This window comes from Theropithecus gelada, chromosome 16, assembly GCF_003255815.1.
Source record: "Theropithecus gelada isolate Dixy chromosome 16, Tgel_1.0, whole genome shotgun sequence".
Lineage (NCBI taxonomy): Eukaryota > Metazoa > Chordata > Mammalia > Primates > Cercopithecidae > Theropithecus > Theropithecus gelada.
The window spans coordinates 76,507,345-76,532,394 of record NC_037684.1 but is presented as its reverse complement, the minus strand read 5'-3'; the positions used below and the strand labels follow the sequence as shown (position 1 = coordinate 76,532,394).

The 25,050-nt window shown below is 40.3% G+C and overlaps 2 protein-coding genes and 1 pseudogene across 4 annotated transcripts in view; 1 reads left to right on the top strand and 2 right to left on the bottom strand.

The window, feature by feature from the left end:
- NCOR1 (nuclear receptor corepressor 1) overlaps positions 1-17,490 on the top strand; it is a 189,511-nt gene extending 172,021 nt beyond the window's left edge. For both annotated transcript variants that reach the window (XM_025363073.1, XM_025363074.1), the window contains 5 exons: positions 738-880; positions 6,952-7,005; positions 7,799-8,020; positions 12,550-12,729; positions 15,108-17,490. In XM_025363073.1, coding sequence (XP_025218858.1) covers positions 738-880; positions 6,952-7,005; positions 7,799-8,020; positions 12,550-12,729; positions 15,108-15,295 — 787 coding nt within the window. In that variant the 3' untranslated portion in view covers positions 15,296-17,490. The remainder of the gene's footprint in view (positions 1-737; positions 881-6,951; positions 7,006-7,798; positions 8,021-12,549; positions 12,730-15,107) is intronic.
- LOC112609220 lies at positions 2,917-3,299 on the bottom strand (annotated as a pseudogene).
- A 1,318-nt stretch (positions 17,491-18,808) lies between the features above and the next one.
- Positions 18,809-25,050, bottom strand: part of TTC19 (tetratricopeptide repeat domain 19) — a 32,293-nt gene continuing 26,051 nt past the window's right edge. For both annotated transcript variants that reach the window (XM_025363077.1, XM_025363076.1), the window contains exons 8-10: positions 22,377-22,531; positions 20,877-21,039; positions 18,809-20,202 (exon numbers count right to left, since the gene is read on the bottom strand). In XM_025363077.1, coding sequence (XP_025218862.1) covers positions 20,069-20,202; positions 20,877-21,039; positions 22,377-22,531 — 452 coding nt within the window. In that variant the 3' untranslated portion in view covers positions 18,809-20,068. The remainder of the gene's footprint in view (positions 20,203-20,876; positions 21,040-22,376; positions 22,532-25,050) is intronic.

Sequence of the window (25,050 nt, the reverse complement as noted above, 5' to 3'; positions counted from 1 at the left end):
TAGAGTAAGTGTTCTTGTATTTGAATGATGAATGAATCCACATGACTGGATTAGGCTGCCAATAACCTATATTCTCTGTTCTCAGCTCTGGCTCTAGCTAGATCCTTGTGGCCTTGAGCTGTTAGGGGAAACTTGTTTTTTAAAATGTGTTAGTATAGGAAGCTGCCAATAAAATATGAAACTCTTTATATTAAACTCAGCTCATTTGTTAGGTGGCTTGAAATGATTGTTAACAAATAGGCAGTTTTATTCCTATACTGTTGTGTTCCAGTCCAGCTGTTGATTGCTTAGATATGAGTTCCTGCTATTTTATAGGCAAGTGTGCTATTAGTTTTAATTGTAGTTTACTTAAAACTAATTCTAGTAAAATAGTTCCCAGTTTAGGTGGCAACCATGAATATATTAATGTTTGTGCTGTTAAGAAGGCATCACGATAAGCTGTTTCTGAGTTCTATTAATATTCATTTGCTACTTCTTCATTCCTTCCGAAGAATTTCTGCTCTAGATTATCTCCATTCTAATTCTAATTTTATGATTTCATTTTGAGAGCTAAATCCTTTATCCTCAAATGATGTACTAAGTGGTTTATGATTACATACTGTTTCTTAGGGCTGTAACCACAAACACGGGATGAGGAGGCAGTAGTTTTCTAAGTTCTGACTGTTGTTATCATTGATAGGAATGTCCCCAGGATTAGGAGTACATGGTTGTAATATACTTAACTTTGGCCCTAACAGGAATGATTCCCGCTCACCAGGGAGTATAAGCTACTTGCCTTCATTCTTCACCAAGCTTGAAAATACATCACCCATGGTTAAATCAAAGAAGCAGGAGATTTTTCGTAAGTTGAACTCCTCTGGTGGAGGTGACTCTGATATGGGTAAGTGGGATTTCTTTCATGAACCCCAAATAAAACATGCATTAATAATGATCTCCAGTGTTGCCTCTCCTATAATACTTGAGTTTGAAGGCTCTTTACAGGACATCTATCCAACACATCTGATCCTAGAGTTCCTTCTCAAGTGTCTGCCAGCCCGTGAAGAGTTCTAATTAGGAAGCAGGAGTTCGCTCCTTTCTGAAGCTGTGCCATTTCTCTTTGAAGGAATCTGTGTCTAGGTTACTTTTCTTTACGTGGGACTGGATTAACTCTCCATAGTTTATTTTTCTTTCTCCCCTACCCGTCAGTCTTCCTTTTGTCCATTTGGGCCCATCCCCACATAACATCTCCTCAGATATTTGAAGACGTGTCTTTCAGGAGTCCTCTCAATCAATGTCCCCAGTTTCATCAGCTGTGCATCACATGTCCTCATTCTTAGTACCCCTACCATCTCAATTATTCTCCACAAAAAACATTTAGCCTAGCCTTTCACTAGGTTTCACGTAATACAAAATAGAGTAGTGTAATATGATCTATGCTAAATTCATCATTTTTCGCCTAAGACTATTTAAAGTAGCATTTAAACTAGCCTAAGACTATTAGCTGTTGTGTTGGCAGCCTGTACACTGTTAAGTTATGAAGTACACTGTTAAGTACTTAGTATGAATGTTGATGTCAAGGTCTTGGGCTACTTTTAATTCACGCCTTGCCCTCGCTCTACTTTTGCAATAACTAGCTCCAAGTATAGGACAAGTCCAAGTCCGTCTGTGCTTGCTCCAGTCCAACTACTTTTTCTACCTTACCGGTGTCTTTCTGGTCTTGAGTTGATTCATTCACTATTCATATGCAACTCTGATAAACTCACAGTGTAAAAATACAACATTGGCCAGGCACGGTGGCTCACACCTGGAATCTCAGCACTTTGGGAGGCCAAGGCAGGAGGACTGATTGGGCCCAGGAGTTCCAGATTAGCCTGGATAACACAGGGAGACCCCATCTCTACAAAATATAAAAAACTAGCTGGGTGCAGTGGTATACGCCCCTGTAGTCCCATTTACATGGGAAGCTGAGGTGGAAGGATCGCCTGAGCCTGAGAAATTTGAGGCTGCAGTGAGCCATGATCGCTCCAGCCTAAGCCACAGAGTGAGATGTCTCAAGAAAAAAAAAAATTACAAAAATTGTCTGGGTGTGGTGGCTCACGCCCATAATCCCAGCACTTTGCAAGGCCAAGATGGGTGGATCACCTGAGATCAAGAGTTTGAGACCAGCCTGGGCAACATGGTGAAACCCCGTCTCTACTAAATATATAAAAATGAGCTGGTCATGGTGGCGTGCGCCTGTGATCCCAGCTACTCGGGAGGCTGAAGCATGAGAATCACTTGAACCTGGGAGGCAGAGGTTGCAGTGAGCCAAGATCGTGCCACTGCACTCCAGCCTGGGCAACAGAGCGAGTCTCTGTCTCAAAAAAAATAATAAAATAAATAAAATAAAATATAAAATCAGTAATAATGGTAGCAAAAGGTTATCTAGCATGTACTACGTGGTAGGCTCTATTCTAAGCACGTGTAGATATAATCTCATTTATTCCTCACAACAACCCTACATATTACACATTACAATTATCTCCATTTTGTAGATGAGGAAACATACTCAAGTTTAAGAGTTGGAACAGGTTACATATCTAGTAAGTAATGAGGCTGCTGTTCAAACCCAGGCATTCCAACTCCAGAGTCCATGTTGCTAATGATGGACCAGCTGGCTTCAACAGTTCCATACTCATAGCATCTTAGGCAGATTGTTGGTAAATACCCTGGCTAATGCTCTGTGGCAGAACCTTTCCTCTGGGTTGATATGCAAGTATTAATCAGAACCTCCTCGTGCTCTCTCAGCACTCTCTCAGCACACTCAGTACTATCCCCCGGTCTTATCAGTCTTTTCCTCAGTCCCTGTGATAGAAAGACTTTGGGTATACCGTAGTCTGGTTTATTCTTTCTTTTTTTTCTTAAGTTCAGCTTTGTATTGAACACATTATAAGAGATTTAGTCAAAACGACTAAAGCCCATGTCATCACACTCCTCAGATTCTTCCTTCTTTGCTTCCACTTTCTTCTCCTTAGCTGGAGCAGCAGTAGTGGAGTGGGCAGGATCTCCTGCTGGTGTAGCACCAGCTGCTGGAGCAGGTCCACCAGCCCCTACATTGCAAATGAGGCTCCCAGTGTTGACATTGGCCAGGGCCATTGCAAACAAGCTAGACCAAAAAGGTTCAACATTTACACCAGTTGCTTAATGAGGGCATTGGTCTTATCCTCTGTGATGGTCACCTCATTGCCATGCAGAGTGAGGGCTGAGGAGATGCAGGCAAGCTCGGAGACAGAGGCCAGGGCGCAGGCAAGTGTGGGGCTGGCACTACCGGATGTGGTGCTAGTCGCTGGATCAAGTGAGGGCCTCACCCCAACGTGGCCTTAGCTTCCTTGGAAGGACTGAGCACTGTGGCGGCAGCTGAGGAAAGGGTGATCTGCTTTATTTCTGTGATCTACCATCTACTAGTCTCCTGACCCTGTCAAAAGAAAGTGTGGGGGGTCTTGCACTGTGATACGTGTTTAGATCTGTGCCACTCTGTTTCTGAACTTGTCCTCGCTCTTAATTACTAGATTCTCTGTTTAGGTGGCAACAAAATAATCTAAAAGACAAATATTTTAGAATGCTGATGAGAATTGTTACCAGGTTTACAGATACCCTTTCTTTTCTTTTCTTTTCTTTTCTTTTTTTTTTTTTTGAGATGGAGTTTTACTCCGTGGCCCAGGCTGGAGTGCAGTGGCGCAGTCTTGGCTCACTGCAACCTCTGCCTCCCGGGTTCATGTGATTCTCCCGCACCAGCCTCCCAAGTAGCTGGTATTACAGGCACCCATCACCAAGTCTGGCTAATTTTGTATTTTTAGTAGAGACGGGGTTTCTCCATGTTGGCCAGGCTGGTCTCGAACTCCCAACCTCAGGTGATCCGCCCACCTCAGCCTCCCAAAGTGCTGGGATTACAGGCGTGAGCCACCATGTCTGGCCACCTTTCTTTTAAAAAAATATTACTATTTTCTGTCTCCAGTCTTCAACAGTTTAATGTATTATTTACAGCTCCTCAAGTGTCACCAACAAAAATATACTCTCATTTTCAAATTCTTTCGGCACTCATAGATGAATCTGTGTGAGCATGGAGAGCTAGAGATCTCAGTGCAGCCGGGAACTGAGATGCAAATCATTTCACCTTTGTGTGGTTTGCTCTCATCCGCTAGTCTATCTTACCCTTAAAGTGGGAAACTCTTGACAGGGAAATGCCATGTTTGAAATGAAGAAGCCTACTTTATAGTTTCTCCTCTCTTGCCTAATGTTTTGAGTAGTGTACTATGTTGGGTGTTTTAGTATGCCAGATGGTCTCTACTCCCTGAAGCTGTATGATGAAACAAGTACCTAACTTTAACAGGAGATAATTAATGTCTTAAGGGAAGTACTAACAGAATTGCTTTAGAGTCTGGGATTTTTTTTTATTGCAAGAACTATTTTTCATGGTGGAAAGGAGAATTTATATTAAAGAACCAGTGGGCTCCTGGGCCCACCATGGCACATTTAGCCTTCACTGAGAAGCAGAACTAAATGAAAGCCATCAGCGGCTAACACAGCTTCACTTCAGCTCATTGTATCCAAATCCAGTGTTCCCAAGGACATCAATGACTTTATTGTTTTGAAAACTGTAATGCTTTAAAACTTACTTTATTGGATTCTCTTTGCAGCTTTTGACACAGTGAACCACTTTCCTTCCCTGAAATGCTTTCTTTTGGCTTTCTGATGCCATGTTCTCCTGTTTCTTCTCTACTTCTCTGGCCACTTGTGTCTCCTTAGAAGCTCAGTCTTGCTTTGCCTGGCCCTTGACTGTTAGTTTTCCCCAGGGCTCACTTCTTAGCCCCTTTCTCCTCATGCCTTATAATCTGAGTCATCTCATCTACTCAGGATTTGAATGGTCACCTGTATGCTGAAAACTCCCAAATTTGTATCTGTAGTCCAGCTTTTCCTACTAAGCTCTACTTACATATCTTTGCAGACCTCATTACTTCTTGACTAACTTACTGGCTCCTTAAGTATCTAAACTTGAATTCATATTCTACCTCCCCACACAAAAAGTTCCTCCTGCTTCCCTACCACAGTTACCTTTACCCTGGCTGTCACTATCCTGGTCTCTCTGCCTCCTGATGGGAGTTACCTCTTCCTGTCAAGTTGGCCTCCACAGTGGCTTTCACATGCCTACCTTCCCTTCTGCTAAGTTCTGAGCAGTTACCACATTCTTGCTCAACAGTAGGTACCAGTCACCTGGACTGCTTATTAAATAGTTGAACTATGGGGCCCCAGGAATGTAGACAATTTGCTAAGCTACCCAGGTGATTCTAATTTGGCCTCAGCAAGTACCACACTGCACTGTAAGCTCCATAAGCAAAGGAGGGGGTATCCTGCAAATGTAGTATCTAAGGATTATCATTGGTTAACTTATAGGAAATTGTCTTCATCTGACCATTTTTGATCAATAAGAAGGTAATCTTACGATTCAGCCAAATAACTGCTCAATTAAATGTCTATCGAATGAATGAATGACTCCTATTCCACACACTTCATGATAACAAGGCTCTGCTATTTCAGGCTCAAATTATTTACCTAGTCACCTGGCTCATAAGAAGACTATCATCCATGGCCATTGTTTTCTAGTTCTTCTGAAGACTTTTCTCCTCTGTCAGTTTAAAGCCTCCCTAATCAAGTTTGTTTCTAGGCACATGCACTCTTCCCTCTTCTCTAATGTGCTCACCCCTTGGGTAAGAGTCCATCGTTCTGTGGTTTCATTAGAAATTTCATTGTGGTGGGGCACGGTAGCTCACGCCTGTAATCCCAGCACTTTGGGAGGCTCAGGTGGGCAGATCACCTGAGGTCAGGAATTCGAGACCAGCCTGGCCAAAATGGTGAAACTCCGTCTCTACTAAAAATACAAAAATTAGCTGGGTGTGGTGGTGGAGGCCTATAATCCCAGCTGCTCAGGAGGCTGAGGCAGGAGAATTGCTTGAACCCAGGAGGCAGAGGTTGCAGTGAGCCTAGATCACACCATTGCACTCCAGCCTGGGTGACAATGAAACACCTCTCAAAGGAAAAAAAAAAAAGAAATTTCACATTCTTCGGGACACATCATTTGGCCACCCACTTGCTTTCTGCATTCTTTTTTTCTCTTTAAAATTCTTAGCATCAAGTTGGGAATGACGGAAACACCAATTTATGTCCCAAATTCTTCCCCTTTCTGGCACACTGCTTTATTATAGGCGGTTCCCAGGTCTTATGCTGTTAGCATTCAAACTGCAGATTACAAGTTGCACAGTCAGCAGGAATGAAAAGGATCAAGAGCCTTTTGTTTTTTCCAGCAAATATCCTGAGTTTCCAGTTAGCCATGCAGGGAAACACAGTCATTTTCATAGTATTCACTGTGGTGGCTTTCCTCTGGATCACATCCCAGGCTGCCTCAGACCTGTTGGTACTCATGGCGGTCATCCCAGAGTCCAAGGTTTCTTCTTCATCAGAAAGCCTTGGTTCCTGTTCTGAGAACAGCATTTTCCTATTTGTTTTTCTCCAGCAGTGCAAAGTTCCTTAACTTTTCTGGGTTACATTGCTCCTTTATTTACCTTTTTGGGAGAGTCTCACTGTGTTGCCCAGGCTGGCGTCAAATTCCTGAGCTCAAGCAATCCTACCGCCTCAGCCTCCTGAGTAGCTGGGGGACTAGAAGTGCACCACTGCACACAGGTTATTGCTCTTCTTTTGATGTTCTTACCTTACCTATTTCCTGATTTCCTTTTAAAAAACAGCCTGGGCAACAGAGTGAGACCCTGTCTCAAAAAAAAAAAAAGTTCTTCCATTTTATCTTCACTTAATGGGTGAAAAATAAAGGTTGAGGTCATGGAAAATAAAAAGATTAATTTTATTATAGGAATTTTTTGAGACTTTAGTTTGGTGTATATGATTATCACATCTTAATTAACTCAAATGTTTGCTTAAATATAGCAGCTGCTCAGCCAGGAACTGAGATCTTTAATCTGCCAGCAGTTACTACATCAGGTAAGACTGAAAAGACATTATTTACCAATACAAAATTGGCACAGCAGTAGTCAGTCCAACAAATATGTACTGAGTACCAGCTGTATACCAGGGGAGTGACTGCTCTAATATGAAAAAATGAATAAATAATTTAGTGAAGGAAGGTTTACCCAGTAGCACACAAAGGAACTGAGATCCAATAAATACCTATTGAAAAGATAAATGAACAAAAAGAATGGAAACTATTAAAGAACAAGGTTGAAACTAGGGAACTGGGAAAACTGTTGAGTAACTTTAATAAAAGTGTGAGTGACTGATTCACTTGGGAAACAAATTTCCTTAAGGAATTATTTGTGGATTAAGATGGTCTCTGGGCTGGGTGCAGTGGCTCACGCCTGTAATCCCAGCACTTTGGGAGGCCAAGGCAGGCGGATCACCTGAGGTTGGGAGTTCGAGACCAGCCTGACCAATATGGTGAAACCCCGTTTCCTAAAAATACAAAAAAGTAGCCCAGTGTGGTTGTGGGTACCTGTAGTCCCAGCTACTTGGGAGACTGAGGTGGGAGAATCCCTTGAACCTGGGAGGTGGATGTTGCAGTGAGCCAAGATCATACCACTGCACTTCAGCCTGGGTGCAACAGAGACTCTGTCTCCAAAAACAAAAAAAAAAGGGGGTCTCTGTGTGGTGGGTCCTGGTGGTGGTCTAGGTCACTTGCCAAGTGCTATGTGTATTCAGTGGGCTGATGGGGCAGTGCATGTTTGTTTCCTGACTGGCCTTTCAGAAATAAGTAGAAATGTTTTTGATTCTTTTTCAGGCTCAGTTAGCTCTAGAGGCCATTCTTTTGCTGATCCTGCCAGCAACCTCGGGCTGGAAGACATTATCAGGAAGGCTCTCATGGGAAGCTTTGATGACAAAGTTGAGGATCATGGAGTTGTCATGTCCCAGCCTATGGGAGTAGTGCCTGGTACTGCCAACACCTCAGTTGTGACTAGTGGTGAGACACGGAGAGAGGAAGGGGACCCATCACCTCATTCAGGTACAGCTTTCATTTTAGTGCTTTTCTGCTGCTTTTCCCCAAAAAAGCCAGTTTATTTCCCAAGCTCCGATGCATCACTAAGACATTTATGTCTTTACGTGCTCAGAGTTACCTCTTAGGGTTTCAGTTACTTAAAAAAGGTTTTTTAAAATCTACCCAGACATTATAGTAACATGAAATGGAAGAAAACTTTTACCCTAAGTGTCACCCTGGGATGTCCATTTTTTGTTTGTTTGCATCTAGTCCTCATCTATACATACTACATTGTAATTATAACACAAATATGTTTTTGAATACAAGTGATTTAACTGTAAACATTAGGTTTAATATAAAAGAATCATAAGCCGGCCAGGCACAGTCGCTCACGCCTGTAATCCCAGCACTTTGGGAGGCTGAGGCGGACGGATCATGAGGTCAAGAGATCGAGACCATCCTGGCCAACATGGTGAAACCCTATCTCTACAAAAAATACAAAAATTAGCTGGGCATGGTGGCAGGTACTCAGGAGGCTGAGGCAGGAGAATCGCTTGAACCCGAGAGGTGGAGGTTGCAGTAAGCCGAGATCACGCCACTGCACTGCAGCCTGGCAACAGAGTGAAACTCTGTCTCAAAATACATACATACACACACACATACACACACACACACACACAGTAAAATTAAAATAAAATAAATCATAAGCCATAGAAAAGAGTAAGAAAAAAGGTGGTAATCATAGCACTTTGGGAGGCTAAGTTGGGTGGATCACTTGAGCTTAGGAGTTTGAAACCAGCCTGGGCAACATGGTGAAAACCCCGTCTCTACAAAACTTACAAAAATTAGCTGGGTGTGGTGGCTCACGCCTGTAGTCCCAGCTACTTGTGGGGGCCGAGGTAGGAAGATCACTTGAGCCCAGGAGGCAGAGGTTGCAGTGAGCTGCGATTGTGCCACTGCACTCCAGCCCAGGTGACAAAGTGAGACCCTGTCTCAAAAAAGAAAAAAAAAAGAGTAGGAAAAAAGGGAAGAAAAAGAAACAGTTCTTCAGAGCACATCATCCAGAATGCTAATGCTTCTATCTGGTAAGCATTGTTTCAGACATGTCTCTGGATAGCCAGATAAGAGTTGCTAGAATGAGATTTTATACATTCTGTTAAAAACAAGCACACAAAAAAACCATAATAATCCTAAGCTTTAATCTTATAACCTTTTCCTTAATATTTTGAGAACTAATATCTCTTGTGCTTTTAAAAATTATCTGAAGTTCAGCAGTATTTCTGTTTTAGCTTAGATTTATTTTCCTGTTATCATCAAGCAAAAGATCTATCTCACTATGGTTAAGAAAAATATTAAAGAGATTAGAGATCTTTAAAAAAAAAAAAAAAAACTATACATGTTAACTTTTAAGACCGTATCAGTGTACTTCCTCCTCTGAAAAATGAGCATCATCATCTTCTTTCTGTTCTTACCTTCCAAGTTTTATTGGCTGTAAGTGTGTATGTTTTAAGGTTATAAGACTGGTGACATAGGCAATTACAATTGTACTGGTTGTATAGGAATTTGGGGCAGTGTGAAATTGTTTTGCTGTGGCTGAGGAAAAAGTTTGATGGTGACCTGGGCTCTGATCTCTTCTGAGCTCTTTTTGATATTTTCTTTTAGAGCACAGTCAGAGGTGTCTCACTTCTGTGAACTTCTGCTGAGTTAATCAGCTACGCAGTGTGGAAAATCCAAAAGGGCTATCAAAACTTGCTGAGCCTCTGCTCAAGTCCTGTAGTAGCATGAAGAACCTTTGTTCTGCAGTTTTTCCTTTATGTATTTCTTTGTGTGGTGTATTAACTCCAATTGGGAAGGGGGGTTGGTCATTAGTGAAGTATGATTTTTGTCACCCTGCCTTCTTTCTTTAGCAGTGTCTGTACTCTGAGGCCAGTAAAGAAGCCTTGATGTTCCAGAAATTTCAGTTCCTTAATTACCACATTTTAATGGCAGGAGGATGACCCTTGTTTTTTGTTTTGATTGTTACAAGTGAAATTCTGGCTTTCTTCTAAATACAAGCATACCTTGTTTTATTGTGCTTTGATTTTTTTTTTTTTTAACTGAAGGTTTGTGGCAACCCTGCGTCAAGCAAGTCTATCAGCACTATTTTTTTAATAGCATGTGCTCTCCTTTGTGTCTCTGTGTCATATTTTGGTAATTCTCACAATATTTCAGACTGTTCATGATTATTATCTGTGTGATGGTGATCAGTGGTCTTTGATATTACTATCGTAACTTTTGGGGCACCATGAGCAGCGCTCATATAAGATGGCAAACCACCCATAAAGGTGGTGTGTGTCCTGACTCCTCCACTGACTGGTTGTTCCCTGTCTCTCTCCTTTTCTGGCTTCCTTATTCCCTGACACACAACAATATTCAAATTTGGCCAGTTAATAACCCTACAATGGCTTCTAAGTGTTCAGGTGAAAAGAAGAATCACAAGTCTGTCACTTGAAATGAAAAGTTAGAAATGATTAAGCTTAGTGAGAAAGGCATGTTGAAAGCCAAGACAGGCTGAGAGCTACACCTCATGCGCCAAACAATTAGCCAAATTGTGAATGCAAAGGAAAAGTTTTTGAAGGAAATGGAAAGTGCTATTCCAGTGAACACACAAATGGTAATAAAGCAAAACAGTGTTTTGTGAAACACAGAAAGTTTTAGTGGTCTGGATAGAAAACCAAACCAGCCACAGCATTCCCTTAAGCCAAAACCTAATCCTAATCCAAGCCCTAACTCTTCAATTCTCTGAAGGCTCAGAGAGGTGAGGAAGCCACAGACGAGAAGGCTGAAGCTAGCAGAGGCCGGTTCAGAGGCTGAAGAAGCCGTCTCCATAACATAAAAGCGCAAGGTGAGGGAGGGAGAAAGTGCTAATGAAGATGTTGCAGCAAGTTACTCAGAAGACCTAGCTAAGATCATTGATAAAGGTGACTACATTAAACAACAGATCCTCCATGTAAACAAAACAGCCTTCTACTGGAAGAGTCCAAAACGTCAAAATACAGGCTGACTCTCTTGTTAGGGGCTAATGCAGGTGGTGACTTGAAGTTGAAGCCAGCGCTCCTTTACCGTTCTGAAAATCCTAGGGCACTTAAGAATTATGCTCGGTCTCCTCACCTGTGCTCTAGAAACGGAACAAAGCCTAGATGACAGCATGTGTTTACAGAATGGCTTGCTGAATATTTTAAGCCCACTGTTCAGACCTACTGCTTAGAAAAAAAAAATGATTTTCAATACTGCTCATTAACAATCCACTTAGTCACCCAAGAGCTCTGATGGAAAGGTTCAAGGAGATGAATGTTGTTTTTACGCCTAACACAACATCCATTCTGCAGCCCATGGATCAAAGAGTAATTTCTACTTTCAAGTCTTATTATTTAAGAAATACATTTCATAAGGCAGTAGCTGCCACAGTGATTCCTCTGATGGATCTGAGCAAAGCAAACTGAAAACCTTCTGAAAAGGATTCACCATTTTAGATGCTATTAAAGACATTTGTAATTCATGGGAGGAGTTAAGAGTATCAATATTAACAGGAATTTGGAAAAAGATGATTCCCAACTCCCATGGATAACTTGGGAGGGTGTCAGTGGAGGGAGTCACTGCAGGTGTAGTAGAAATAGCAAGAGAGGCTGGGTATGATGGCTCATGCCTGTACTCCCAGCACTTTGGGGTGGCTGAGGCAGTAGAATCACTTGAACTCAGGAGTTTGAGACCAACCTGGGCAACATAGTGAGACCCCATCTCTGCAAAAATTTTAAACAGTAGCCGGGTGTGCTGGTATGCACCTGCAGTCCCAGCTACTTCTGTCTGAGGTGGGAGGATTGCTTGAGCCCAAGAAGTTGAGGCTTTAGTGAGCTGGTAAGCCGTGATTGCACCACTGCAGTGCAGCATGGGCAGCAGAGGTGAGACCCTGCCTTAAAAAAGAAAAAAGAAAAAAAAGAAATAACAAAAGAACTAGAACTAGTAGTGGAGCCTGAAGATGTAACTGAATTGCTGCAATCTCATCATCAAATTTGAAATGGATGAGTTGCTTCTTAGGGATAAGCAAAGAAAGTGGTTTCTTGAGATTGAATCTTCCTCTGAAGATGCTGTGAACATTGTTGAAATGACAACAAAGGATTTAGAATACTACATTACATAAACCAGTTAATAAAGCAGGGTTTGAGGGATCGACTCCAATTTTGAAAGTTCTACTGTGGCTAAAATGCAATCATTGCATGTTACAAATAAATATTTCATGAAAGGAAAATAAATTGCCACAGCCACCCCAGCCTTCGGCAGCCACCATGCAGGTTTAGTCAGCAGCCATCAACATGGAGGCAAGACCATCCACCAGCAAAATAATTGTGACTTACTGAACCCTCAGTATCTCTGAGGTATGCCTGCAGTGTTTTATTTCATTGAGTACCAGGATCTGGATTCTCTGTGTTCCCATTATGCTTTTTTCATTTAGCACTATATAATCATTAGCATTTTGAGAACTTAATATATTAATACTTTAACTTGAATTTCACTTTTAGGAGGAGTTTGCAAACCAAAGCTGATCAGCAAGTCAAACAGCAGGAAATCTAAATCTCCTATCCCTGGGCAAGGCTACTTAGGAACCGAACGGCCCTCTTCAGTCTCCTCTGTACATTCAGAAGGGGATTACCATAGGCAGACGCCAGGGTGGGCCTGGGAAGACAGGCCCTCTTCAACAGGTAAGAAGCCTGCTTTAACTTAGAAAATGAGACAAAGCAGTAATATCAATGTCTTGGTTATTAGTTCTTCAAAATTCAGCAACTCTTCTAATTTGGAAACCTATATTCCCATTTCTGTATCATTAGTAGGTTCCACTTCCCAGAACAGAAATATTTTTTTGAGGGGTCTTGCTCTGTCGCCCAGGCTGGAATGCAATGGTATGATCATGGCTCACTGCAGCCTCGACCTCTGAGGCTCAGGTGATCCTCTAGCTGGGACTAGAGATGTGCACAACCATACCTGGCTAATTTTTCCTTTTTTTAACATTTTTTGTAGGGACAAGGTCTCACTGTGTTGCCCAGGTTGGTCTCCAACTCCTGAACTCATTCCTCCTGCTTTGGCCTCCCAAAGCATATTACAGGCATCAACCAATGCACACGCCCAGAATATGCACATATAACCTGAAACATTTTTAGAATGCAAAGCCTGATTACCATAAACAAAGGAAGAGCTATGAAAAAATAATCTCAACCATTCTCCTCACTTCTGTATTACACTGGTAATGAACATTTGCAAAGCAAATAAGGTGGTTTTAGTTACTTTGAGAACTGTACCTGAATGCACCCATGCCACTTCTAAGAGAACTTAACTTTCTCTAAGATACCAATATGAAGGGAAATACTAAGAAATCAAAATTAGAAATGAGAAGACTAGTTTAAAAAGCCATCATCTGGCCAGGCGCGGTGGCTCATGCCTGTCATCCCAGCATTTTGGAAGGCTGAGGCGGGCGGATCACTTGAGGGCAGGAGTTTGAGACCAGCCTGGCCAACATGGTGAAATGCCGTCTCTACTAAAAATACAAAAATAAGCCGGGTGCAGTGGCACGTGTCTGTAATCTCAGGTACTCAGGTGCCTGAGGTGGGAGAATCGCTTGAACCTGGGAGGTGGAGACTGCAGTGAGCTGAGCTTGCGCTGCTGCACTCCATCCTGGGCAACAAAATGAGACTCCATCTTAACAAAAACAAAAAAAGCCGTCATGTCTCTGTACATTCACTACATTTACACAAACTGATGAAAAACAATACTCCAGCACACTCATTATTTCCTATTTTGTGCCTATTTGTAAACTTAAAAAAAGTATATAATAACTATGATCATGGTAGCTTTAAAAAGCAACAGACTTTTAAAATAAAACTGGGATATTATGAATTTTAGAGTCTCAGAGAATTATAAGCCATCTTTTCCTTAGGATTAAATACAAATATGTCACTGAAAAAAATCTGAAATGTGCCCTTCCCCTTAAGATAGATATAAATTATATCAGCCTTTTGCATTATAAAACTCATGCCACATGACATGCAAAGTGGTTGTGTTTGAGTTTGAAAGCTTACAGCCTAGACCAGTGGTTGTGGCTTCTCAAATCTCTCTTAGGGAAGAATTAATTAGACCATACATGAGATTTATTATTTGATGAAATGGTTATGTTTTATGTTTTTGGTTTTTTTTTGAGACGGAGTTTCACTCTTGTTGCCCAGGCTGGAGTGCAATGGTGCTATCTTGGCTCACTGCAACCTCCAACTCCTGGGTTCAAGCGATTCTCCTGCCTCACCCTCCCAACTAGCTGGCATTACAGGCATGCGCCATCACGCCCGGCTAATTTTGTAAGACGGGGTTTCTCCATGTTGGTCAGGCTAGTCTCGAACTCCCGACCTCAGGTGATCCACCCGCCTCGGCCTCCCAGAGTGCTAGGATTACAGGCGGGAGCCACTGCACCTGGCCTGTTTTTGCGTTTTCTTAAGCTGTAGGAGGCTTTCTGGGGACAATTAAACATCTAGAAACTGATGAAGGGTAGCAGTGTTCATTAATTACCTCATTTCTCAATCTTGTATACTTTAAAATCTGCCCAGTGAGATTCAGCAGATGACATGCATCCTGCTGCCCCTCAGTCTGCAGATGTTCCTGGGTACTTGTCTGTTGTTGTCTGAGAACTGTACTCTTGCATTTCTCTTGAAGAGTTAAGAAAGCTCTTGGTATAACCTGACTCTGTTTCAATTAGAGCTTAATACTCAATAGTTCAACTTGGATTTTCCATGGAAACACCTGATAGTTACAGACTTAACTAAAAATCTAGTCTGGGCTTTCTCTTCTGGGCTCAACAGCCCTCAATCGTATGCTACTCATGTTACTCTTCTTTTTTGGATCCACACTGACTGCTACATATTATTGGCTAGGATTTAAGTGGTGAGACTTTGGCCCTTCCATGTTGTATTCATTTTGCTTTCATGGTGTCACATGACCATTTTAGAACAATCCTATTCTACTCCATCCTACAAAAGTTGGATTGGATGAAGTAGCAGTTATGCTCATGACAATGAAAACCTAATTTTTCTTTTGTCAGGCTCAACTCAGTTTCCTTATAACCCTCTGACTATGCGGATGCTCAGCAGTACTCCACCAACACCGATTGCATGTGCTCCCTCTGCTGTGAACCAAGCAGCTCCTCACCAACAGAACAGGATCTGGGAGCGAGAGCCTGCCCCACTGCTCTCAGCACAGTACGAGACCCTGTCGGATAGTGATGACTGAACTGCACAAAGTGAGGGGAACAGGGTGCAGGAGAGGGATCTCTAGTTTTTGGTGGTTTAATTTTTAGTAGCAGGTCAAAAACCTGCCCTCCTATGACTTATTCCCTGAGACTTTTCAGGAGAGCCAGCCCACAGATGATGAAGAAATGATGGAAATTCATTTGGAGAGTCAAATGGGAAAAAACCATACAAAAAACTGCCTTTGATACAGGCAATTCAGTGGACTATAATAATAGTGGAGGGTTGAGATGTAGAGTTTTTAAAAAGTGGACAGTTCCTGTTCTTACATCTGTTTGTAAAGAAAACCATAATGTCTTTAAATCACTCTTCTGTAAATAGATGACCTTTTTGCAGTGTATATCCCCTTGCTGTAGTATCTGGTGTACTTATGTTCAAATCAGCGCATCAACTTTGGGGGTGATTTTTAAAAATCTTTTTGTCTATCTTTTTAACCCTAGCCTTCTAAACCACCTCATACAGCCCAGTTACATAATGTTGGCTGTCACGGGCATTGTACTTTTATCTGATTTTGTTTCCTCTAAATTCAGCTTTCCGGTGATGTTTAAAATCTTGTGAAAATGTTTAGATTTTTAACACAGACCCTGTCATAAAATCTGTACGTTAGGGTCAAAAGGTAGAAGTAACAAATTCTGCCATATTGTAAATTTCCAGTGCAGGCTTTAATTTTTTTTTTTTCTTTTTCATTAGTAGCACTGAAAAAATATTACTGCATGGGTATGTTCTAGTTCAGTTTATAAAGTTTTAAAGGCTTATTTGAGGCATACCTCACTGTTATGCACACTGGTAATTTAACCATGCCCCTAAGTATTCCTTTTCTCCTGCATTTGATGCAGCCCAACAAAGCTTTTGTTTTGAAATAAATTTGACTACCCTGTCCATAGCTACAGTAGATTATTTGTGGTTTAAGGCTCCTGGTGTCTCAGGTTCCAAAGGAAAAGCTTACATATTTTTCCCTTAGTTTGATATATATGATTGGTTGGGTTAAAAGATAATGATCTGTGTAGTATTTAGACGTGCTTTGTGCTGTATCCTGAAAAACTCATGGTGAACACAGTCCTTTTTCCCTATCACTATGGACCAGCACTTACTCTCACTTTGCTTCCTTGGGATAAGAGTTTACTGTTAAATGTTTTCATTTCACAGATTCTCAAGGTGCAAATAATTTAAAAGACTGAATTCTAAACTAATTATGGTACTAGAGGGCCAGTTGTATCTTTCATTAAGAATTGCTTGCTGAATTTTAAAGCTTTTTTCATACAATTTATCATAGCATTTAATTATCTTTCCATAACATATAGATACTAAGTTTTGGGAGAATGCCACTGGTAACTGGAAAGGGGAGAAATAGATCTCTCAAGATGATAAAAATCAGTACTTTACAGACTTTCAAGTAGACCTAAACTTTTAAACAAAAGTACTCAAGGCTTTTAAGGAAGCAGCTCTGTGATTAGCTACTGACCAAGACCCTCCTATCACTAGTGTCTAATCCCTATGTTACAGATGAAGACACAGGTTTAGTACTTTGCCCATACAGTTAAATGAGTGACAGAGATAGGCCATAAGCCCACATTTGTCTCCAGTCAAAGCTTTCACACTCCTGTCCCTGTTCCACTTCTGTATACCTGAGGTCCCCAACACAAACTTTAGATCAGGCTTAGTGGTCAGCGTTCCTAGTACTTGGAAAGTTGGTATATTTACAATAGATATATGTAAATACATAAAAATTTCAAAATGAATGAGAAACAGTGACTAAATGTTCCACTTCACAGTTTTCTGCTGAATTTTTCTTTCCAGGTACTGGTAATATTTTAGAATTTGTTAATAATTTATATTGCCAACCTACCATAAAAGAGATTATGATGGTATTTTTCTATGACCCTGAGGGTCTTAAGCTATTCTGAGTCAGAATACAGTTGACCCTTGAACAACACGGGTTTGAACTGTGTGGGTCCACTTATATACGGATTTTCTTCCACCTCTGCCACCCAAGATAGCAAGACCAACCCCTCCTCATCCTCAGCCTACTCAACATGAAGATGACGAGGATGAAGACCCTCATGATGATCCACTTCCACTTAATGAATAGTAAATATATTTTCTCTTCCTTATAATCTTAATAACATTTTCTCTTCTCTAGCTTACTTTATTGTAAGAATACAGTATATAATACATATACAAAATATGTGTCAATCGACTATGTTATCCGTAAGACTTCTGGTCAACAGTAGGCTATGAGTAGTTAAGTTTTGGAGGAGTCAAAGTTAGATGTGGATTTTTTACTACTTACGAGGTCTATGCCCCTAACTCCTGCATTATTTGAAGGTCAACTGTATAGTTTCTGAGAACATGTCAGATCAGAGCCTAACTTGTTACTCTTGCAGTTCCACTTGAGGACCCGAAGGTGAGCTGCTGTGAACCACTCACTCCATCCTCATCATAATGAATGTGCGTATTACTTTATTTACCATCACCTGGAGAAGAAATCTCAGAATGAGAGTTAAAATCTAGTAACAGTTCTTGGTTCAAAATAAATGAAAGGACAGAATTCTCACATGGCTTACCTATGGAGGTTCACCTTATCATGATTTAAGTGGTAAGCACAGCACAGAGCAGCACTGACAACTTACTGAGGTTCACCGCAAACCAAGGCGTGATACTCTTTGTAGACTTAGATTTCACTGTTCTGACACTATATCCTTACACATGATTTTTTAGCACCCAGAACTAAATTAAGGTCTTCCTAATACTCTTCATAGAAGTATTCTGACAGCCAATTTTCCAGTGCATGTTTATGATTGGAAATTGCATAATGCTTTAATTTTGGTACACTGAGTGATTCTATTTTAAAAATATCTATGCCCTGAAAACTCCAGTGACCACTGGACAGTTCAAAAAATTTAATTACATGATTTTAACCAATTCACTTTTGAATTTAGAACAATCAGTAAAGGAGATCAGTCCTCCTTTTGCTTCAGTACCTTATTTTACAACAGTGCAAATGAACTGTAATGAGAACACCCACATGAGGAGACTGTCCTGAAAACTCCTAGTGTTTCCAACAACCAGACCACTGAGTCACTGTGGATGATTTAAAATTAATAAATAAATAAAACTTGGAAAGAAAAACCTTTCAGTAACCCCTGCAGTTGTGAAAAGGTAAAAACATTCTCAATGCAAAAAGGTGAGTGGTTGACATTAATTTTTTTAAGAAATCACCATATGTTAATACTGGTTTCTACTGAAACTCAGTCTGATTTATATTGTATCTTATCTCTCTGAGCTAGACTTGATAAATGGCATTAGCTGGATGGTAAATATTGAGATTAGAGAAAAAATAGGAAGAAATTTACATCTGCAACATACAAAACTCTAGTTTTAGTCTAATCCCTGAGGATTTGGACCTCAAGGTTTCCGGGTTTTTATTCTTCAGGAAGTGTTTTTTTTTTTTTTTTTTTTTGTGAGAAATGCAAAGATTACTGGGATACATACAATCTTGTTGTATAGTCTCATTTATTATGAAAAGATTCTTCCAGTATGTACATACGAACCAAAAATATCAGTTTATCAGTCCCACTCACATCCCACCCCCACAGGCATACCAACAGGGTCCTTCATGGTACCTAGAAAAACTGTCTTTTTCCTTAGGTAAATGGCTAAAAATGTACCATACAACTGCTGCGGTAAACGCATCCACCTATGTATCTTTACATACTTTGAGGCAGTGTGGCAAAGCTCTTCCAGCACAGCAGTCTATTCATTCAAAGTCATCTAACCAAATACCTTCTCCCACAGCTAAGAAAGAATCCCAGTGTTTCCCTAGTTTAGAGATGAAAATACTGAAATTGCAAAAGCAAAAAGGCTAGGACTAAGATCCAGGTCAGTAGTTCAACTATAGCAGCAATACACATCAGAATTACGAAGAGTTTTAAAATATACCTGTAGGGGCCTATTCTGACTCAGAACAGCCTGGGCTGTGTGTCCTTAAAGAGTACTTGAGATGACTCAGTTGTGTGACTAAGGCTGCAAAGGAAGTAGAGCGTTCAGATAACGTAGACAAAAAGTTACATCGTTCTTCCTAGCCCACCCCCACTTTTAGTTTTATATAACCAGATACATATGGTTCACTTTTATTTAAATTCAAATGGGTGCTATACTGTCATGTGCCTAATCCCCACTTTAAAACTTCATACTGGATGCTGGTAGCAAACTAAGATATTTTCCTTTTTTATGCATTAAATTCCATACTGTGCTTCATGAAACAGATTATAAGAAGAACAATTCACCATAATCCCCCTTTGCCATGAAGAAGGTAATTCTGGTTAGTTTGCCAGGTATTGATAAAGTACGAGAAGAGAGGGCAGCAAATCAGGAGACCAAAAGCTTATAGTAGAAGTGCCAGGCTGAATCACCACACCCACAGCCCACAGGAACGCCAGCCCATAATAATCTATAGTTCTACTCAGACCAGCAGGGACAGCACCAAGTCACGTGTTACAACTGAAAGCATCACTTGACAGCAGTCCTGAAAGATCATAATCAGTTGGGAATGAAAGTCATTTTTCCTTTAAAATACAAAAATGGCAGTGTATACAACTCCCCCTTCACTAAGGCTAAATTGAGGAAACCTGAATATCAAAAACGACAGATTTAAGCCATTGATTTGGGTGCCACAGAGACAGGAATGACAGCTATTCTTCCGCATTGCTAGACATTATTCTCCCTACACAAAAATGGATTTAGAGCTTGACAGAATTTAAGTCAAAGGTCTACTTTTCTTTGACAGCTCAGCCAACTCTTCCCTGATGTGTTGTACAGAAATTTCATCTTTTTTCAGCTTTGCTTGCTTCAGTGCTTCCTGGTAGATCTCTTCTGCTTGTGTATATCGTTCTAAAATAACCCAGAGAGAAGGGACAGTAAGAAGAAAGTGTATGTTTCCCAGGTGATTCTGAAGAGACAGCACTAATGTGGATATAGGGCTAATTTACTGTGTGCTTATGAAGTGACAGGCTGGGGCTGCCTCATTTCATCCCCATCTGACAGGCTGGAACTCCACTGAATGCTGGGGGATTCTATATAGTCCTTTCCAATATATCTTGAGGCCTTTGATGAGCCAAAGATTTCATGAATGGTGGTATGTGTAATACACCTGTCATCCCAGGTTTCTGAAAATGATAGGTATAGTGTGCTGACACTAAGAAATGTCTGTCAAACTGATACTTCCTGTCATACAAGCTTCACCAGCACTCTGTGAGAAACACATTGTAACTGAACACATTTAGAAATCCGTAAAGCACTACTGACGTGTAAGGTACTATCATTGCAAGGTTTTCTCCAGCTTGATGGGGTTTGACAGGCTACTGCAGGTCTGCAGAAGTTATGTGAATTGAGCACAACAGTACTTCAACCTAATTAATACCTTCTTTGTCTGCCATTCAACCAGCCTTTTAATTTACGTGTTTCTTTGTTGGCCCTTGCCCTCCCTACATACCATTTCACAAATTTATCAATCCAGTGACATCCCTCCCTTAAAGGAAGTCAGTTAAGTTTCCATTGCTACCTACCTCTGTGCATCAAAACTGCAGCTAGATTACTGAGTACCATGTGTAGCTCAGGATGATTTATCTGTCTTGCCAGATCTGATGCCCTTTGCATATAAATATAGGCCTCATCAAAGCGGCCCTGTGCATCCAGGGTAGTAGCCAGGTCACTCATCAGCACAATGGTCTATATGGAAAAGAAAAAAGTAGTTTCTTTAAAAACATGCCTGCACAGAACTTTAATGTGGAGTGCATCCAACTCTGAATACATAAGATTTCATCTTTCCTAGCATTCCACAAAAGATGAGGGATACCAGCCTTTAACAAATTTGTGGGCATTTGGTAATCACATTGTACAGTGGAGAATGTTAGTTCGACCTTCTGGGAAATACAAATCTGGAAATTAGGAAACAGTACATATTAATCCAACTAATTACCCAATTAGAAACACCAAATGAAAAACAACAGCAAGATGCTATACATACGATCTCATTTAAGGCTGAGCAACTTTGAGAAGCCAGCCTCGTATGGTTTGATTGCCTCTAGAACCCCCCTGTATTATGTTGTTCCTGCTGATAACCCTGAGGCTCATCAAAAACAAGAAACATACCATCTATTTTAGGAAGATGCCCAGTAAGTTTTTTTTAATTTGGCTACTGTAACAGGTACACTTCCATACCTACTTCCCCACTGATGCCATGCTTTAAGCCCCCTGACCCTAGTACTTGGAGATCTGAATTCTGTGCTTGCTTGTTTATTATTCCTCACTCTATTAAGGGACTCTTCATAATAAGTCATAAATCCCTTTCATGGAGATAATTCATAGCTCAACCCCCCTTTTCTTCCAAAACATATTACTCACCCTGCCCATGTACCCCAGCCTTGGGACACATTCAGTTAAAATAGTTATGTCTTATATTGGGGGTAGCGAGCATTCACAGACAAAGCAATTGCACTCCTTACATCTAAGAACTTATTTGGATGGAGGGGAGACCCAAAGAGATGATTTCAATTCAATGTGTTTAGTGTTCTAACACAGAGCTTTACACGTTACACTTAAATTCTATAATATGCCAATGGTTTAAAAGTTTTTTTAATGTGGTCCCTTGTTCCTTCCCTCACCTCCTGCCATTTTAACCGTGGGGTAAGGGAGGCAAGGATATCTGTGTATTAAACTGTTCCCCATAAGCTTCTAATGGGGGTTATCTACAGACCCCACTCAAATACTGTGCTGTGTCCATTGAAGCCTGACCAGTCCTGCCTTGTAGAAAGGTTGCTCTGTTGTGCAAACCGTGGATCACGCGAAAAGTTCTGGGCAGACCTAGTAACTGATAACTAGTCCCAAATCCTTTCTGAAACAAGTAGTTGGGGTGAGGGTGCTGGTGGTAAGAAAATAAGTAGACTGGGGAGAAAGGAGGATCTAAGACCATCTGCTGATCCTGTTACCAATGAGTGTGACATTTCACACCCTTCAATTTTGAAACCTTTGTTTTATATTCCCTCTTCTGTGTTTTCCTCCCTTACCTGTGGGTGTCTTTCTCCTTGTATTTCTTCAGAAATCTGCAGAGCTTTTTCATACATCCTTTGTGCCTGTGATGGCTGCTTGGAGAACAGAAGGTAGCGAGCACAGGCGTCTAAGCACATGCCCAAGAGGAGGTGGGTATTGGCTTTCTCTTCCACTAAGAAGAAAAGAGGAATCAGCAATCTACCCAAATTGTTGTTACCCAAATTGACCCACAAATATGTCAGCAGAATGGGACCCACATGTCACTTAGGGGACAAAGTAGGTGGATTAACATCCAGTTAAACGACCTATTCCAAACTAGCTGGAATCATGGAACTTCACCCCACATTTTAAGTAGATTAAGAGTCCACATATTAATTAAAATGTGGAATGTTATTTTTAGTTTGAAACAAATAATACTCAGCAGAAACAAATGAAGATAAACTCAAAGAAGAATGAGTTAACAACAAAAAGTCAAGGCCAGTGAAAAATCTGTAAGGTGTAAGAAAAACAATGCAGGAAGAAGACAGAGAACACTCAGAATCCTGAAGTGCAAAGTCACAAGCCGAATTTAAAGAATTCAAGGTAAAAGCCAGGCGTAGTGGCTCACACCTGTAATCCCAGCACTCTGGGAGGCCAAGGTGGGTGGATCACAAGGTCAGGAGATGGAGACCATCCTGGCTAACATGGTAAAACCCCATCTCTACTAAAAATACAAAAAAAAATTTAGCTGGGCGTGGTGGCAGGTGCCTGCAGTCCCAGCTACTCAGGAGGCTGAGGCAGGAAAATGGCGTGAACCCAGGAGGCAGAGCTTGCAGTGAGCCGAGATCACACCGCTGCACTCCAGTGTGGGTGACAAGAGCGAGACTCTGTCTCAAAAAAAAAAAAAAAAAAAAAATTCAAGGTAAAATTGAAACAAGCTAAGAAGAAGAATAAAGCTTACAATGACATAGCACCTCTCAACACATTCAAGAATTGACTATACGATGTCTGAAAAAGAACAAGTTTAAAATACCTAATGCCACATAAGAAGAATTGGAGACATAGATCATAACAGTAACCTATATCAACCTGGGTAAGACTTCTAAAAGATGATACAAATAACGCAGAAATGTTCATAAGCAAGATTATATGGAAATTCTGCAAACAACTCAGCAGGAGGTAAATGTTCACATAATAAAAGACTAGAAAAAGAGGTTACCTTAGATAATCTTAGGTAACAAATTAGTAGACACCCAACTGAGTATATTCAGTTGGGTTTATTTGCCAGCAAAGCTGTCGTTCATACCAAACCCTTTCCCTTCCATGTCTTCAGTTTTCAGAAATCTACAATTAGCATACAGAGTTTAACGAAGACTATGTTACTAAAATGAGACTTTTCTAATACCTTCCCACTTAGAAAAAAAGTGCAGCTTCCTTCTATCGCTTACCTAATTTTACATAAATATGCTCTTTAAGGCTGGAGCAAATCTGATTTTCAATGTGAAAATAAACTATTAAAAGTGTTCTTGTAGTTATTTCTAAACAGAACACCAGAATCGTCTGAATCATCTATTTCGGAAAAATCAGATTCATCAAATGAATCTTCAACCAACCACTGTTCAAGAATGATGTTAACATCATGCATAGGCATGCTATGTTTTCTAGGATTTGACATTTTCAGCGATCAAGAATTACTGTATTTTGTAAATGGAAATACCACTACTAAAAACAGAATGCTATAAATAGAATGATATCTTGTTCCCAAAGTTGATATACTAGAGCAATGTGAAAATGATAAAAGCAAGATATTTTGTGGCAACAATTTAAAAAGATGTTCAGTGGTATAACTAAAGTACAAGAATAAAGTGACAAGCAATTCTAGCGGAAAATTGTTACCCTTGTTATCACTGAGTAGTGGAGTGGAAGCAAAAGCAGTAAAGCTTTTTAGAGAAAACAATGAGGTACAATTTAGCTATAATATTTTAAAAGTACATACACATTCTGACTACAATAAAAATGGAAACACTTTTTTGAAAAGCAACCTTTTCTAAAAATAAATGTACTATTACTGAACTTTTAGAAAACATAAAACCTTTAGCAACTGCCAAGAGAAAATTTCAGAGTTCCCCCAGAGTTCCTTTGCTAGTAATTTACTTAAACACAGTTCTTCGAAACATTAAAATAAAAATTGCTAAAAGTTAGACAAGAAAAAAATCAAGTACTTTAATAACAACTGAGAAATATATTGTAATCATTTATATAGAGCCCCCAAAAGGATCATTTGAAACTGAGGCATATTTACTTCTTCAAACATAAATGATTCTCTTTCATAAATAACTTCTGATCACAGAAAAAGATACGCTACTATACTCAGTCCATGAGGTAAATAGGATTCACTATAGAATTTTTTACTCAAAATATTACCAAATGGAATAATAATCAGATGTATTAAGGAGATGACCAAACAGCATTTATTCCAGGAATAAAAGAATGGCTCAGTATATCAAACTAGGTTTATATAAATATAGACTAAAGGGAATTTGATAAAGTACTGGGGCAATTATATGCATTTATAACAATAGCAAAAGAGCATCTCTAATTTAGGGAAACTTGAGCATAGGCCTCTTAACTCTCCCCTACCCCCTCACCATCAACAGCAATATAGGAAAGTCTACAAGGGTCTTTGAAACTAGAGATATTTATGGACCAAAT